This window comes from Aedes albopictus, chromosome 1 (assembly GCF_035046485.1).
Source record: "Aedes albopictus strain Foshan chromosome 1, AalbF5, whole genome shotgun sequence".
Lineage (NCBI taxonomy): Eukaryota > Metazoa > Arthropoda > Insecta > Diptera > Culicidae > Aedes > Aedes albopictus.
Window position 1 is genome coordinate 5,194,321 of NC_085136.1, and position 16,482 is coordinate 5,210,802.

Sequence of the window (16,482 nt, forward strand, 5' to 3'; positions counted from 1 at the left end):
TTTGCTGGGTTTCCTATTCATATGGGACTGTTTTGCGAGTGGGGGCAGTATCGGTCTCTGACGTTTCTCTCTTCGATGTTACACATTGGCGTAAATAAGGGGTGGCCAGGAGGGGCCTGGCCCCCTCCAGAATAATTCATTCCGGAAAAAAAATCACGCAAAAGGCGAAAAGTATCTTTTTAGTATAAAAAATCTATATCTACTTGGCCTTCACGGGAAACGTCATTGTCACAAGTACAAACATTCCAAGATTGACAACAACTAACTGCACACACATCCCCATCAATCACTACCTTAGCACTAACACCACTAGGCCTGCCTCTGTCTCTACCCGCAGCGAGTATCATGTACTTCGTCTTGGCAGCGTTTATCGTCAAGCCTATCCTCGCTGTCTACGATCAATGCCGATGAGTTCAATATCGATATCTTCCGCAAAGCCGAGGAGCATTTTCAACCATGATAGTGCCATTATCTGCACACAACATCTCCTAATCGCTCCTTCGAGTGCAATGTTGAACAGTAAATTTGAAAGAGAATCGCACTGCTTCAATCTACCCAAAGTAAAAAAAAGGTAGACACTTCGTCTGCGATCCGAATTAGTTTCGCGTTCATCACTTTTCACTCAATCGCACGCTGCTTTAAAATCAATGAACAGATGGTAAATCTGCAAGTTATACTCCAGAAATTTTTCTAGGATCATCCGCAGGTTGAACATTTGATCCCTCGTTGATCGGCCATCACGAAAACCAGCCTGGTATTCGCCGACGAAGGACTCTTCAAGAGATCTCAGTCTATTGAACAGAACACGCGACAATATATTATACTATAAATTTAAAAGAGTTATCCCTCTGTAGTTGAAACACTCTAGTCTGTGTCCTTTCTTGTAGATAAGGCATATGAGGCCATCCAACCAGCCGGTGGGCAGCTCTTCATCCTCCCAAATCTTTACAATAATCTGGTGGATTAATTGATGTAGCTGTTCGCTTCCGTGCTTGAGTGTTTGAACCGGGATCTCGTCCTTCCCAGCAGCCTAGCTTTTTTCAGCTCCTTAAGGACAGACTTGTAAGAATCCCAAAATGGCCGCCACAATGGCCGACTTCGGCACCTACTCACGATTTTGAGCGCACAAATCTCGTCGTAAACGAAACCAGCGCATCTGATCTTCTTATTTTAAGCTTATTGCAAGTGAGCAAGAACAGAATAATGAAATGCACTGTTGTCTGAAGTTTGCATCTTGAGATTTGTGCGTCTGAATTTCTGGTGCACTGTTCAAGCGGGATTTCAAGACGTTTGTCCTTAAGGGCTTTCTTAACCTCATCCAGTGTTGGTGTTGGTGGTTCCACTGCTTGACCGTCATCCATTATGGCAATACTGTTCCTGGGTGCTCCTTCACTGCTACCATTCAACAAATCGACGAAGTGCTCCTTCCACCTGACTGCCTCCATTATTATGTCTGTCAGCAAATTCCGTTCCCGGTCATTGTACATGACGGGCACTGGCGCAGTCTTGTGCCGCGCACCATCGACAGTTGCATAAAACCTCCGCACATCGTTCCTGTCCATACTTTCCTGCGCTTCAGCAATCACACTCTCTTCGTGCTGCCGTTTTTTACTGCGATGGATTCGTGTCTCTTCTGCTTTTGCCACCCTGTACCGCTCCCTGTTGAGCCGGTTTAGACTTTTGACACACATGTGATATTGTGGATTTAGCACCAAATTGGTGTCGGAAGTAACTTCATTGACTTCCGCTGCCTTTCCTATGCGTTAAACATAACGTCGGAAGTAGTGCGCTGTATAGTAAATGATGCTCTTTACAGCGCACTACTTCCGACGTTATGTTTAACGCATAGGAAAGGCAGCGGAAGTCAATGAAGTTACTTCCGACACCAATTTAGTGCTAAATCCACAATACAAGAATCACTGTACAATTGCGCTTGAAATGAGTGACATGTTGAAAATTCTCTGGTTGGTTCTCGATGGTTGGTTCTCCCAGCAGCTGATGCCGCTCGTGGTTCATTCGCCTTCTCCAAGTCCCGTCTTCCATCTGCACTCCGCCGTAGATGGTACGCAGCACCTTCCGTTCGAAAACTCCAAGGGCGCGTTGGTCCTCTGCACGTAGGGCCCATGTTTCGTGCCCATAGAGGAAGACCGGTCTAATCAACGTTTTGTAGATAGTTAACTTCGTGTTACGGCGAACTTTATTAGATCGTAGAGTGCCTCATTCGCTCTCGTACGGTGTTGCAGCATTCTCGCCCATGCTGCATTCTTCTCGTTTTTCAATTCTGCATCAACATGTCTAAAGGGTCTAACTCGTTTTGTAAACAAACATTGTTTCTGTCGCTGTAGGGCTCATCTCGATCCACCCACGCATCTGGGGGTGGTTATCAGAAAGAGCGAAGTTTGATCTTTCTGATAACGGCCCCCAGATGCGTGGGTGGATCGAGATAGACCCTACAGCGACAGAAACAATGTTTGTTTACAAAACGAGTTAGACCCTTTAGACATGTTAATGCAGAATTGTTCACATTCGCCGTCGTACCAGTCGTTTCTGTGATTCGGAGTCGCGAAGCCTAGTGCTGTAGCCGAGGTACTACCTATGGCGGATCGGATGTCCCTCCAGCCATCTTCAAGTGTAGCTGCGCCAAGCTGCTCTTCCGTTGGTAGGGCCACTGCTAACTGCTGCGTGTAGTCTTGAGCCACTTCTACGTTACGAAGTTGCTCGATGTTGAGCCGCGGCGTTCGACTTCGACGCGTGGTGATAACTGTCGAAAGTTTTGAGCGCATGCATACAGCGACTAAGTAGTGATCCGAATCTATATTCGCACTGGCGGTATGTGCGGACGTTGGTTATATCTGAGAAGAATTTACCGTCGATTAGAACGTGGTCGATTTGGTTTTCTGTTTGATGGTCGGGTGATCTCCAGGTGGCTTTGTGGATATCTTTGCGGGGGAAGAAGGTGCTTCGGACTACCATACCACGGGAGGCTGCAAAGTTTACGCATCGCTGGCCGTTATCATTCGATACGGCGTGCAGGCTGTTTCGCCCGATTACCGGTCTGTACATTTCCTCCCTTCCTACCTGCGCGTTCATGTCGCCGACAACGATTTTCACGTCACGCGGCGAGCAACCATCGTATGTTTGTTCTAACTGCGCGTAGAACGCTTCTTTCTCGTCATCGGGTCTCCCTTCGTGTGGGCAGTGGACGTTGATGATGCTGTAGTTGAAGAAACGGCCCTTCACTCTTAACATGCACATCCTTGCGTTGATCGTCTGCCACCCGATCACACGTTGTCGCATCTTGCCCTACACTATAAATCCTGTTCCCAGTTCATTGGTGGTGCCACAGCTTTGGTAGAAGGTAGCCGCTCGATGCCCGCTTTTCCACACTTTCTGTCCAGTCCAACAAAGTTCCTGCAGCGCCACGATGTCGAAGTTACGGGGATGTAGTTCGTCGTAGATTATCCTGTCACATCCTGCGAAACCTAGTGACTTGCAATTCCAAGTTTCCAATCGTAGTCCTTTTTTCGTCGCGTGGGTCTTTGCCGATTGTATCGAGTCGTATTTTCTCCTATGTTATTCGCAATGGGGATTTTTACGGGTGGCTTATTGGGCCTACGCCAACACTCCTGTCTCGCCGGAGGGCCATCGTGCCAGTTCTGTTTAATGTCCCAACCAACACTGGGACGACCACGCTGATGGGGCTAACACCTTGGATCTAGCTGGGCGTGGTGTAGCGTTTCTTATTCAGCCGCTGGATGCCAGAACAGACGCTGTTTGAGCCGCACCTCCTTGGTGAACAGACACTCGGATCGTACCTCCTCAATCTAGCTGAAGTCAGAAGGACAACAGTGCCCAGGCTGCACTACCAGCTAAGCACACAACTCTTAGCTGGCGGTCTTTGTCATCGCTTGACCCGTGGAAGCATGAGGTAGGAACTTGTGAGGACCAGAGCTATACCTATGGGACGCTCTCCTTATCGACGCACCGTTTTGCAGCCCAATTACCCTCGTGCCACCGGATTTGAATGATGGCCTCTGATGCTTCGATGCATGGAACGCAGGGACAGGGTTGATGCGTCCATGTCAGGCAATACCTTCATGCTGTCCACGTTAAGATGCCCCAATCGCCGATGCCGAATCTCCAAATTGGTGGCTGGACGTGCCACACACGCACTCGGTTGAACAACCTGGTTTAGTCGGAAGAGGCCGTACTTCTCGTGGCACGTCGCAATGACTTCAACCGTCGCTTCGTCCTTGACCACACACAATTTCCTCGTGTGATTCATAGAAATGAGATTTACTGCAAGCTCTAGAACATGGAGCACGTTAGAGATATCTAGACTACAGCACTACTTGCAACGTTTGCCGGGATAGCTAGTTAAAAATATTTCTAAGCCATATTTGTTCAATAGCAGTGGATAACCGACTTGTTGACCCTATTATTTTCAATGGTATCAGTTTTTAAGTTATAATGTCATCCTAACCTGTCATAAGGAAAGCGCGCTTACATTCAACTATTTTTTATTGTCCTACCTATCTACCGGAACACCCTGTCATCGGGTGCCAACTTGCTGAGAAACCCATTGTTGAACTCTTGAGCATTCATCACTTTCTTCCCTCCGATGGACAACTGCTCTAGAAGCACATGGCCGCCATCTCGACAACCCACTCGTAACCGCTTCGTCTTCCGGCAGTATTGAATATGTCCTACTGGTAGCGTGGGATCGCACTGCTTGCCCTGAGAAGGATAACTAAGTTTGAAAATTTTCACCAGGTCGTTCCCCAGTCTTGATGTCAAAGGTTTGTACGAGTACAGAGACCGGTACAGGTCGTAGACCTGCTGGGCAGTCATCTCGGTCCACCGGATTTCGCAGAAATGTGCGTCAATTTTAGGGGCTGAAACAAAATTGTAATGCGTATAAATATGTGATAATCTGGAAATAGAGACAACTCCGATTTTACCATAAGTAGCATCTTGACCATTCTGGGCCTTCAGCGCCGAATAGTACTGTTCCAAGTTCTCAACACAGTGAAGCAGAGTCGAGGCTCCGATTTCGGCCAACTGACTGTGAAGTTCTGGCATCAGCATGTGTTCCGTTATTGGAACATGTCTTTGTGTTAGAATCTGTTTCAAAATCGTATTGTGTAATAGTACAGTGAAACTTCAATATCCTTCTGAATTTACCTCTCCAACATCGAAATGCTTAGGTTTGATCTTCATGATGGTGATTCCAGTTTCCTGGTCACCATTCCGAATGGCATGCACAATCGGAGCAGCTCCTCTTAATTTCGGTAACAGACTAGCGTGAACATTTAACATTCCTCTGAAAATTAATCAGAAATTAGGGAAGAAAGCTGTTATATAAATTTCGCGCCAAGTCTCACTGCCCAATCTCAGAAGGCCAGTCTCGAGTTGGCGCGAAATTCATCGGTACCAAGAGATTTTATGGTAATCCGCTTACAATCGAAACGCAGCTATCAGCGATTCGGGAATCAAGTGCCCAAAGGACACCACCACACCCAGGTCAAAGTCCTCCCCGATCGATGGCCGTGTCAGGGGCCAATCATGCAGCCGCAACCGCTCGTCTTCCGAATACGCCTTCAATGGGTTTCGTTTGGCTTTGAACGATGTGACCACCTCCAGGGACGATACGGTGCCATTGGATTTCCTAAAATAATCGTAAAACATTATTCATAACTTAAATATCCCCTAGTTAACGGACCACCGTACATGCTCCTGTTGAGGACTTTCAAAGAGGGCAGAGAAAAGTTGTCCGTCCCGAAGAACAAAATTCGTAATCTTGAAGCGCTTGTATGTGAAGAGCATTCGCGTGTCGTTATTGAATAATTCGCATAGAGTAACTTTCTTCGAAATTCAAACACATTCCGGCACATATTGCTTAGTATTTTCATTGATTTTTTACTAAAGAACTTCACTATGGTTAGAATCGATTCTGTGTGATTCCGGACGAAATTGAATCGACTGCGAAATCAAAACAAAAATAACGTAACAAAAAAGGCACGGTGGGAAAAAGGCATAGACTGCTTTCTGACGTTTTTAAACACGGAAAAGTACACTCAGAAATAAAAGTATACACGAAATTACTATTATTTATGCATTTTGTATCCACATCTCTCTCACTCTCTTTCTGTTTTCATGCTATTATGCTTTTGGTCGAAATCCGAAGTGACCGAACGTGCGAAAATTGATTTTTTACCTACTTAGAAATGTCGCAACTCAATTTGGATTAGTGCATATTGTAGCTCTTAATTAGCTTAATGATGCGCAACAGAAAAACTAGATTCAAATTTACTTCGCAGCTGCATCTTCGCATGTGCTTCATGCGACGACTTCGATTTGGTGGTGCGACGATAATATCTTCCGTTTAGCCTGGGTTGAAGAGAAGTGTTTCGTCAACCCAGGTGAAGCACCAGATAGCATGAAAACAGAAAGAGAGTGAGAGAGATGCGGATACAAAATGCATAAATAATAGTAATTCCGTGTATACTTTTATTTCTGAGTGATAAATATATGTACACTCTGATTTAGATATAATTAAAATAAAATATTCCGATAAAAATTTCCTGGGTTGTTTAAATAGTGAATAAAATATTGTGGATTTACCGGCTACTTGTATTCTACCGATTACTTGAGTAGCCATTACAAAGTAGCCGTTTTCATATAAAAATCAGCTTGATTGTCAAAAAATGAATGTCGCTGAATAGCTAGTGGCAATGAGAAATAATGCATACAATAAAAATGTTAAAAAACATTTTTAAGTTACTCTTTTTATAAAACGGCTACTTTACAGGTCATACTGAAGCGACCGGTAGAATACAAGTAGCCGGTAAATCCACAATATTGCTATTTTCTACAGCGTAATCGAAAGACCTAATTTTTTTTAGTATAACTTGATTTTATTGGATTTCAATACCTTAATTGTTTTGATGATTAAATTAACAAAACCGTTTTAGTTTTTGTGAATAGAATGACAGTTCAATCGATAAAGTGACAGTTCGATCCAAACAAAAAAAATTTCCCCATGCAAACTTTAAATGCATTTTAAAGATAGTTCCCGGACTCCAAAAAATATGAAATTTTGGATTTCAACAAATTTTTGGCCGTAGAATCCGATTATGAAATAATCTAGATACCCCTAAAGAACCCAAATTGAGTTCTTTAGGGGTATCCGGATTATTTCATAATTTGAATCGCTTGACCAGCGTAGTTTTTACACTTTGTGGATGAAGAGTAGAACATAATATTGCAGACTACATCCCAAATTGGACTATCACACTTTTTTTGGTACGCCTAAAAAGTTTGATAAAAGTGCACATTTACCTCGGATCGTCTCGACGTCTTCGGTGCACTTATTCCTCCATTTACAAGGAATAAGTGCACCGAAGACCTCAACTCGATCCGACGTGTCCCTGCGCAGCAATCACACTTTGAAAGTGTGTGCACACTTTTGTGTCAGTCCAATTTGGGGTGCAGTCAGCAATATTTCAAGCATAATTTTTCAAATCGACGTATCTAACTTTTTCACTGATCTGAGTAAATTCATGGTCAATATTGACGACCATTTCACTAAAATAGTTTTTTATAAAAAGACTTTTCTTAAGTTTTTCCGTGCTTAACATCACCAGGGATATAGCACTCACTAGGCAAGAAACAAAACCTACTCATTCCATATCATTTTCACAATGAATATTGATAAAAATACACAAAAACGGTGTAGGGTAGTGCACCCAGAAATCGCCCTGTTTACGCATAGATTTGTCTTTAAACAGCTCAAAAATATTATTTTTCATGGGAATCCTTTAAGACCTTTTACAGTATGTAGTTATACAACTATTCTGTCTGTTTTTACATTAAAACACTTATGTTAACTAGAAATCAATGAAAAAAATCATGTATTTCAGAAGCGCCTAGTGAAACCCAATTTCGACCCCCGAAATCCTATTTTCGCCCACCACTGGAACCAGTTTTCGCCCACATAAAAAAAATATATATTCCATTTATTTTCGATGTTCTTACATTGAAATAAGGACCAATACCATGCAGAAGATATACAATAGAAGTGAAGAATAAAATTATAATCGTTTTGTTTCAGGAAAATTTATTAAAACGAATTCATGAGCAATATATTCAGCAATTGAAACATAAGTTATCGAAGTCAAGTGTTGCATCATTTTTTCTTAGAAAGTACATGCCGCTAAAGCTTTCTTCTCTTCTTGTTGTTTCTTTTTCAGCTCATTCGCAATCTTCCGTTCTTCGCGAAGCTTCTTTCTATTTTCCTTTTCTTCAGCCAAACGTCGTTTTTCTTCTTCCTTTTCTGAGAACTCACGAACAAACTAATCTGATGTTAAAACGTGATACCGTTTAGATCGGTATTGTCGCTTGTTCTCACGCTGCAGAGTCGAAGGTGGCATCAAAAAATCCTTCAGTGATGACCTTTGTGATGCTGAGGCGTTGTCGATGGGCTCGTCATCGATTGCAGGGGTAACGGATGTTGAGGAGTCAGCGCTCGTGTTGACTTCAATCTCCCGCTCAACTGGTACATCGAAGGCCGCCGTATTTGTGTTCAAATTCAGTTCGGCGTCTTCGTTATTGCAACATTCCAACGAATTTATAACTTCGGGCGCTGCTTCTTCTAGGATTCGAAAGATGTCAAACAGAGCTTCTTCTTCAGGATTGTCGAGAACAATGAAATCGCTCCTGATTTTTTTAGCCCGCGTTGATCCTATCACTGAAGCGCACTGTTCCAGTGCTCGTTTAGCTTTCTGTAAGTCGGTTTGGGGAACCTCGGATACCCCATCTGACAGCACTTCAGAGACCTCTTGCTCGGCAGACTTACCCATACATTTAGTATAATCTAGGGCATTGCAATCCCATGGATGTAAACCCGACGCCCTAAATCCGTTGGAGATGCTTCTCGTAGTAAGCAAGTGTCGGAGACAGTCCTGAAGAACACCTGCAAAGTCCTTCAGCGTTACCTTTCGTAGCCGATCGTCCCTACGAAATCTTTCTACCGCTTTTGGCCAACCGTTTTTTAACGGTTTGAATGCCGATACATCAGCGGATTGCATGATTCTGGTCACATTTGGGTACAGTGCAATGAGCTCAATACCCAGATCCTGGCACATTTTTGATGTTTCCAGGTTAATGTGGCTGCTATGCCCATCAATGATAAAGATTACCGGTTTCTTAATTTGATTTCGTTCGAGATACGGATTAAGAGCAGTCTCAATGTAGTGTCTGAACACGACGGACGTTATCCACCCATTATCCGACTTACCAATACCCCACGTCGGGGGGACTGACTGGGCAATATCCTGTGGAATGTTTTTGTACGGGTAGATGATGGTAGGTGGCACGGTTTCCCCTGACGCATGGAAAGTAAACATGACAGTGATATTGAGCTTACTGCTGTTCCTTTCAACATCATACACATTCCGGCTACCACGCAATGTCAAAACCGTTTTGGTTTTTGGGTTGAGATTGAAGGAGGTTTCGTCTCCATTCAAAATCCTGCGAGGATCATCCAGAACATGCATGAGATTTTTTTCTATCAAATACGTTTCAATTTGTCGGAACCAGGATTTGATGTCGTCAGGTGAAACCTTCGCACTGGCGTTTGTAATGAACTCGAGAGTCCTTAGCGCTCTTTTTGGTCGACGTTGTAGGAACAGTTTTAGCCATTACTTGCCTGAAAACACTTCTTGTTCATCGACGTTAATTCATATATATTTTTTGATAATTCATACCTGGATAGTTGTTGATAAACGGGGTGTCTCGTGGATTTTCATCATGGAAGTGCTTGACACTCTCCCTCAGCATATCTTTGGTGACCGGTATGCCTCTGCGCTGACTGTCAAAGACCCATGATTCCAGCTCGTCCTCTTCCTGTTCGGTTAATACCGACATTGGTCCAGACCGATACACTGCGCGATCATTCATTTTCAGACGGGACCGGATAAGTTGACCTCGGAACGCCGTAGTGCTTAGCTGGTTTATTCACGCCCATCTCCTTACTCTGAACTTTTCGAACAGCAGCGGCGATTTCATCCGCAGAGTACGACGTACGATATTTCTTACTTGGTTTGGATTCCTGGTTAGCATAGATGAATGTTCATTGTGGCATAATATGGATACATTTTGAATATACTCATCATTTTCATTGAATAAACAACCTTTTTCAGAAAATTGGCACAGGCGGGTCGAAATCTGGCGTCGTGTGAGAAACGATAACAGTATATGACAGTTCGCCCAGGGCGATTACTGGGTCGGTTGCTGCGATTGATCACCAGTTTTCGCCTTCCGTATTTTTTTGAATTTAATGATATAAACGACAAAAGCACGAATTATGTAGCTTTGTATTATTCAATTTATGTCGTTTTCGTTTTTGCGGCAGTGCTATAAATGTTCGTTTTTTCAGCGAAAAGTGTAGCACGAAGTGGTGTATACACCACTTCGTGCTACACTTTTCGCTGAAAAAACGAACATTTTCGGTGCAGTTGCATTGGTATGCGTGTATAAAAACCAAAATATTGACAACTTTGCCAACGCTGATTGGTGGACACGGTGTGCACCCGCTACACTCCCGATTTTTTGAGTGCTACACTATCATGCGCGGTGCAGAAAAAGTGCTGCACCGGTGTAGCACGAAAATCAAAAACAAACATTTTCGGTGCAAAAGTGATGCACCGGTGTAGCTCCACCGCAAAAACGAAAACGACATTAGATAGTATTTGATATAATGTACGTGAACAAGGATAGAAATTGTAGCATTTTATACATTTTTTCCTCACTTTGATTTTTTGCACCTCTAATAATTTCACGCATACACGGAGAAAACTGAATATACTTTATAGCTTTTTATATAATAATAATTTCACATTTAACCGTTTTATTATTCGCAATGCATAAAAAATATGCACCACATCATTTCAATTATGCATTCCTTGGTATTTCTGACATTTATTCTGATTTCTGTGAATATCAAGCCAATATTGTTTCACTTTGGACTTAGTGAAATTTTAATTAGTCAACCGACAGCTGCCGCCATCGCGAAATCAAAATTAGTTTAGTTCGTCCAAGTTTTTACATAAGTCCATCGAAGTCTTCGAATTTATTCATTAATGTAAACCTCGATTGTGCATTCCGTTCGGGTAAGTAAGCGTGTAACTTTTTTTAAAGCAAAGATCTTCAAAATACTTATTATTTACAGATAAATTCTGCTGCTTCTATTTCGTCCGATGAGTGTGGCGGTTTCGACGGCGGTGGAGAAAATAGGCCCCATTGCGTGTATTGTGATTGTTTGTGATTCAGTAAGTTGAGTTGTTCTATATAAGGAGAAATAAAGTGTATATCATTGGTTGTTCTAGTTTCAACCACACTTGTCGTTTTTTTTCTTTCTTATTTTGATAATTAAAATAATAAACAAAATTAATTTATGCATTTCTCAACAAATAATATCGGTATATGCATTGCTGAGTATAATCGACATATGCGTTACAAGTAATAAATGCCTTTTATACATTGAAGGAATATATCCTAAAATATGCATTTCAAGGGGTGGGCAGATCGAATATGGTTTTAGTAAAGAATTTATGCATTTTAGCATTTTCTAATCTCTCCGTGTAGTTTTAGCTCGACTGAGCATGGGTCTCTTTTAACCTATTTTTCAGTTATATTGCATCATATAATACAGTAATGTGCGTATTTTTTTCAAGAAAATTAGTTTTATTATTCGTTGCTATCACGGTAAACATTATAAGTAAAGTTTCAATACATTTCCAATAGGACAGATCGGTGAAGTACTAGATTTGTAGTAATGAGCTGAATTTTAGTATGGTGAGAAGGTCAATTCTCCGTTTCTGCAATGAAATGGTGCAAAAAGCGTGGGTATTATGATTCCTTGCCTAATTTAATGCTGTTTGAGCAAAACGTTGGGCAACAGTGTTGTTATTTTCTCCATTTCTTGCAACATAAACAACCTAGTTATCCAAAGTTTTACTCAAACAGCATCAAATTAGGCAAGGAATCATAATACCCACGCTTTTTGCACCATTTCATTGCAGAAACGGAGAATTGACCTTCTCACCATACTAAAATTCAGCTCATTACTACAAATCTAGTACTACACCGAACGTGCCCCATAAGGAAGACCCAGTAAGAGGGCGAAAACTGGGGTGTGGGCGATTTCTGGGTGCTCTACCCTATCTATCAGTAAAGTTGTAAACATCAAAGATGTTAGATACGTCGTTTCGAATAATATGCTTAGTAAAACAAATTAAGCAATAAATCATCAAACAGTGATGTGGATTCTTCAATTTGCTTTATGAATCATGCATGCAGCAGTTAACCCGGATTTGTTTACATTCTCGAGTTACGTCGGATTGAAAAGTTATGCTTGATTTATTTGGGTTATTTTTATGCTATTTCGACGGATTTTTGAAAAATTGATTTTTCCGTGCTGCAATGCATAACGCAAACTCGGAGTGGTTTCAGATTAGAGTGCGGACCGTTAAAAAATCGCGCGAGTGCATTCAAAAGTGCATCCCGTCCGATGCACTTTGTTTTGACAGTTCTCCCCCCATCAGTTGTGTGATGTGATGGAACGCGCGTTTGTTTCGCGGGGTCGCTTTTAGCATCAAAATCAGTGAAAACGGTGAAAATTGGTGAAATAAGTTTAGTTTAGCTTGAAAAATAGTGTCTCAAGTGTGAAATTGTCCATAAGAACGCATTAGTAAAGACAAATGAGTGGTATCTGGCCATAATGCTGTCGCTTGAATTCCTCGCAACGACGGTCGTGCCGGTAATGGCGCTACTGTTCGTGGGAGCCATTGGATTTGCGAATCTTTTTCACAACGTGCGGTAAGTGGAATGGGCAGATTTTCACAAAATAACAGATTTGTAAGGCGTTTACTGATGGATTATTTTGAAATTTGAAGAAAAAACCTTGTTTTAGACTGATTGATAAACGACTCAAAATTTTATGTATCATAACATAACCTTCGCTTCGTACGGGAGAATGCGGGGTGAAACGAGTCAAACAAGCTATTCTATTTTGACCTTATTTACAGGAAACGTTTCCCGATCCGCGTCAATTGCTGGTTTTGCAACGTTAATACCAGAGTGCCGTACGAAAGCAGCAACTCCTGGTTCTGCCCGAGCTGTACCCAGTACAATGGATTCACAGAGGATGGCGACTATAATCGGGAAATTCCGGCCCAGTACCAAAGCCGGTTGAACCCGCAGGCGAACATCACCGACGACGACAAGATCAGCTACTCGACGCCGCACAATGGGCTCTGTTTCGGGTGCAATCGCAACCAGGAGCTGAAAATTCACCAGCTGGCTTCGTTCGTTCCGGACGTGGAAGAGGATTACGACGAGGAGGTGGAGGAGTACAAACGCGAGCTGGAGCAGACCTATAAGCTGTGCTCCCGGTGCGAGCGAGTTGTGAAGCGGACCTTGAACGACGTGAAGAGGAACATTCTAGGATCTAAGTTGGCCCAAATTGGGACCAAAGGGTTGAAGGTGTTTGATATGCACATGAAGGAGAGCGAGAAGCAAATTGCGGTCCGGAGGTTGAAAACTTTGGCCAATGTCTGCTTGGCAGCTATTTCGGTTATCCTTCTAATGAAGATCGTTCAAATAGTGAATCAGATGGATCTGAGCCGGAAGCGACTGGAATCGGTGTTCGGTCCGGAAGTGTTGCAGGCAATCCTCGTCGTGGTTTCGTACTTGGTGGCAGTCAAGGATACCTTACTTGCCCAGTGGAACGGAATCATGGAGCAACCCACCGTCATAGACTCGGTAAATCAGCTAAAGTGCGCCAAAAATGTCTTCTCGCACTATTGGAGCGAAAAAGTGGATATCCCGGAAGCATTTGCTGACGTTCTTCGCGAGAATCAGGACGTGACGACGGTGATCCCGAGGCATGTCCTGTCGAACTTGGCCCTGATCGGACTATCTGGCATGCTGCTAGCATTGAGATTGCACGTGGGAAACCTGAAACCAACGATCGTGATCGTTTGCAGTATGGTTGAAATTGTACTTAAGACGGATTATGTCCGGGAAGTTTTCAACTTTGAAGCGCATGCTGAATCTATTTGGGTAAGCCGATATCTACAGAATCATATCAGAAAATCCTAATAAATTTTATCCTTTCAGTTCCTACTGGCATCGATCTCTCTGGTGGCCGCCCTTGGCTGCATCGGTAAAACGGCTCCCAAAGTGAAACCCTCGGACGATGTCAACTCCAGCTTCCACAAAATCTACTCGCGGCAGGCCATCGACGCGGACTGCTCGGACACCATCGACGACAGCAGTTCCATCCTTCAGGATGCGTCCATCTGCTCGCGACAGGGATATCCAACGGAGAAATCGCCACCGGCGGCAAATAATCATAGTGAAAAATCGATGGACACAACCAAATCCATCAGCCCTTCAGTTCTCAGTGCTTCCACTTTGCGCCCCTTCCTCGATATCTCGTTCAGCAGTCAGATCGGTTCGCCTCGGTCCCACTGGGGTGGATCCGTTTTGAACGTGAATCGTCTCAATGCCACCTTCCAGGAACAGTCCACCCGAGGCAGCGTCTGTCGTCCTAGTCCGGCCGTTTCGGTGGACAATTTCACCACGGCCATTGCCGGTCCAAACGAGTCTTCCCTTGGGTACGGGTTCAGCAAATACGGCTACTCCACGGCTTGTCTTAACAAGTCGGTCCTCTTGGAAGAGGACGACCGCTTCGGAGATGATATCGATCGGCTTAGCATCAGTGGCCACCTTTCCGTGTCCCGGAGAGACCTCACAATGGTAAACAATCCGTTCAGCACGCATCACGTTGACCGCGATGACGGGTTTTCCCTGCGCCACCGGAAGGTAACCATCTCTCCTCCCCAACTAGGTACCGTAGCGGAATCCGGAAGCTCCTGGATCGCCGGCGGATACTGGGGAGGTTCTCCGCAGAAAGAGGATCCCCACAATGCGACCTTCACCGCCCAGCCCTACATGTCCCGAACGTCGTCACAAAGTTCGGGCTTTGAATCTCAACCAACGCGCCGCCCCACACCGGAAGAACCTCCCGGTGTCGATCTGGATCGGGTGTCCCTCTTCTCGGAACCAGTTGGGGCCTTCCCATCTAGTGCGAGCAGCGTGTCCGCATTTCAACGACCAACCCCTCGTTTAAATCAGTCTTTCCATCTTCCGGTGCCGCAATCATCACCTGTTCCGTCTTCCCACGCATCTTTCTACAGCCGTCCCGCGTATCACTCGACCAGCGGTCGAAGTCTGTTCGGCGAAAGCAACCTCTTCCAGCACCATCACGCTTCACCACAGGTCTCCTCACTGATCTTTCCGCCGCATCACTCCTACACGCCACCGGTATTCAACGCCCACCCCGCCGGTTCCAACAATCCAGCGTTGTCTTCTCCGTCGTGTTTGCCCGGTCAGATGACCCCAAGGAACGGCATCCGGCGCAGTCTGCTGAATCTGAGTAAACTCGGAGGGATATCGGAAGCAGACGGGAAGCAGAGAGAATAGATCAAGAAAATTGTTTTTGTCTAGTTTTAGCAAAGTTAGAATTAGGATATCTTCTTTTTTAGGAATTAGGTACTATAAATAATTTTGTTCATTTTTCGTGTGATATTTAGACTGATTAATAACGGCGCGAAGGTAACGGAGCTTTGCTTCCCGAATGATATTTACTGTGTTAACTACTCTTTATCATGATCAATCAAACATCAGACGTCAATAGTTAGTTCGGAATCTACAACTGCCATAACGCAACAAGTTACTAGCATAACAGCAAAACAAAAAGGTTGTTTCTCGAAACCTATACCAACTAATACTGCCCGTTTTGGAAAATAACTCTGTAAAATAGTAGGCTGATTGTAAAGATGAAGAATAAAATAAATATGTTAAAATTATTCCGGTTGAGTTGTTGACTTGGATATCACAAAATTTGGAATGATCTACCTTGTTTCATCGAAAATACCTTGGAATATCATTATTAAAACGTCATAAATACAACTAATATAAAACGGAGCCCGAACCTGAACCCTAGTCATGGACGTAAAAACTTAAATCATTTGGAGACAGAGTACGTTTAATTGACCGATTGAGAGATGAAATCAGGTAAAAATGACATTTGTTTTAGTGGGATTCGACCCCACGACTCCGGATCGCTAGTCCGGTTCTTTAAACAAGTAAACCACAGAACAAGTTTTATCTCTCCTTCGACTCTTAGATATCAATCTTCCGTACACTCGCGACCTACGAACAACAAGTGTGAGCGTATTATTATTATTAGTTTTACTACTTTTCTTATGAAAAATGCTTAGAATGCATTCATCACATCCGTGATGTTCATCTGGCTAACGTGCCTCTTCATGCGAGCGAACATGCTTGCCAATCTGGAAAGTCCACTGTGACACTTTACACAAGATGTAAACGATATCAAGAAAGCTTTCATTC

The 16,482-nt window shown here is 43.5% G+C and overlaps 2 protein-coding genes across 3 annotated transcripts; one reads left to right on the plus strand and one right to left on the minus strand.

Annotated features, from left to right (window-relative positions):
• Positions 1-4,446: 4,446 nt before the first annotated feature.
• On the minus strand, positions 4,447-5,978 carry LOC109405341 (methionyl-tRNA formyltransferase, mitochondrial). Its single transcript, XM_019678395.3, has 5 exons — positions 5,731-5,978; positions 5,462-5,668; positions 5,185-5,323; positions 4,962-5,124; positions 4,447-4,895 (listed from the first exon to the last, which is right to left on the minus strand). The coding sequence occupies exons 1-5, from the start codon at positions 5,910-5,912 to the stop codon at positions 4,537-4,539; spliced, it is 1,050 nt and encodes a 349-aa protein (XP_019533940.3). The 5' UTR covers positions 5,913-5,978; the 3' UTR covers positions 4,447-4,536.
• Positions 5,979-12,683: 6,705 nt separating this feature from the next.
• Positions 12,684-15,577, plus strand: LOC109405365 (uncharacterized). Of its 2 annotated transcripts, XM_029853738.2 has the most exons (4): positions 12,684-12,879; positions 13,089-14,124; positions 14,182-14,823; positions 14,915-15,048. In XM_029853738.2, exons 1-4 carry the CDS (start codon positions 12,782-12,784, stop codon positions 14,921-14,923), a joined length of 1,785 nt encoding a protein of 594 aa, XP_029709598.1. In that variant the 5' UTR covers positions 12,684-12,781; the 3' UTR covers positions 14,924-15,048. The 2 variants fall into 2 exon arrangements, with proteins under 2 accessions (XP_029709598.1, XP_019533965.2); XM_019678420.3 differs by having other exon boundaries at positions 12,686-12,879; positions 14,182-15,577.
• The last annotated feature ends 905 nt before the right edge of the window (positions 15,578-16,482 follow it).

What these genes read in the sequence shown, in the direction of transcription:
- LOC109405341 (XM_019678395.3), bottom strand. Translation starts at nt 5,912, where the DNA reads ATGAAAATACTAAGCAATATGTGCCGGAATGTGTTTGAATTTCGAAGA. An exon ending in AAAGTCCTCAACAGGAGCAT is followed by an intron (nt 5,669 to 5,730) that starts GTACGGTGGTCC and finishes CGATTATTTTAG; the next exon opens with GAAATCCAATGGCACCGTAT. An exon ending in TGGTCAAGATGCTACTTATG is followed by an intron (nt 4,896 to 4,961) that starts GTAAAATCGGAG and finishes ATTTTGTTTCAG; the next exon opens with CCCCTAAAATTGACGCACAT.
- LOC109405365 (XM_019678420.3), top strand. Translation starts at nt 12,782, where the DNA reads ATGCTGTCGCTTGAATTCCTCGCAACGACGGTCGTGCCGGTAATGGCG. An exon ending in AATCTTTTTCACAACGTGCG is followed by an intron (nt 12,880 to 13,088) that starts GTAAGTGGAATG and finishes CCTTATTTACAG; the next exon opens with GAAACGTTTCCCGATCCGCG. An exon ending in CGCATGCTGAATCTATTTGG is followed by an intron (nt 14,125 to 14,181) that starts GTAAGCCGATAT and finishes TTATCCTTTCAG; the next exon opens with TTCCTACTGGCATCGATCTC.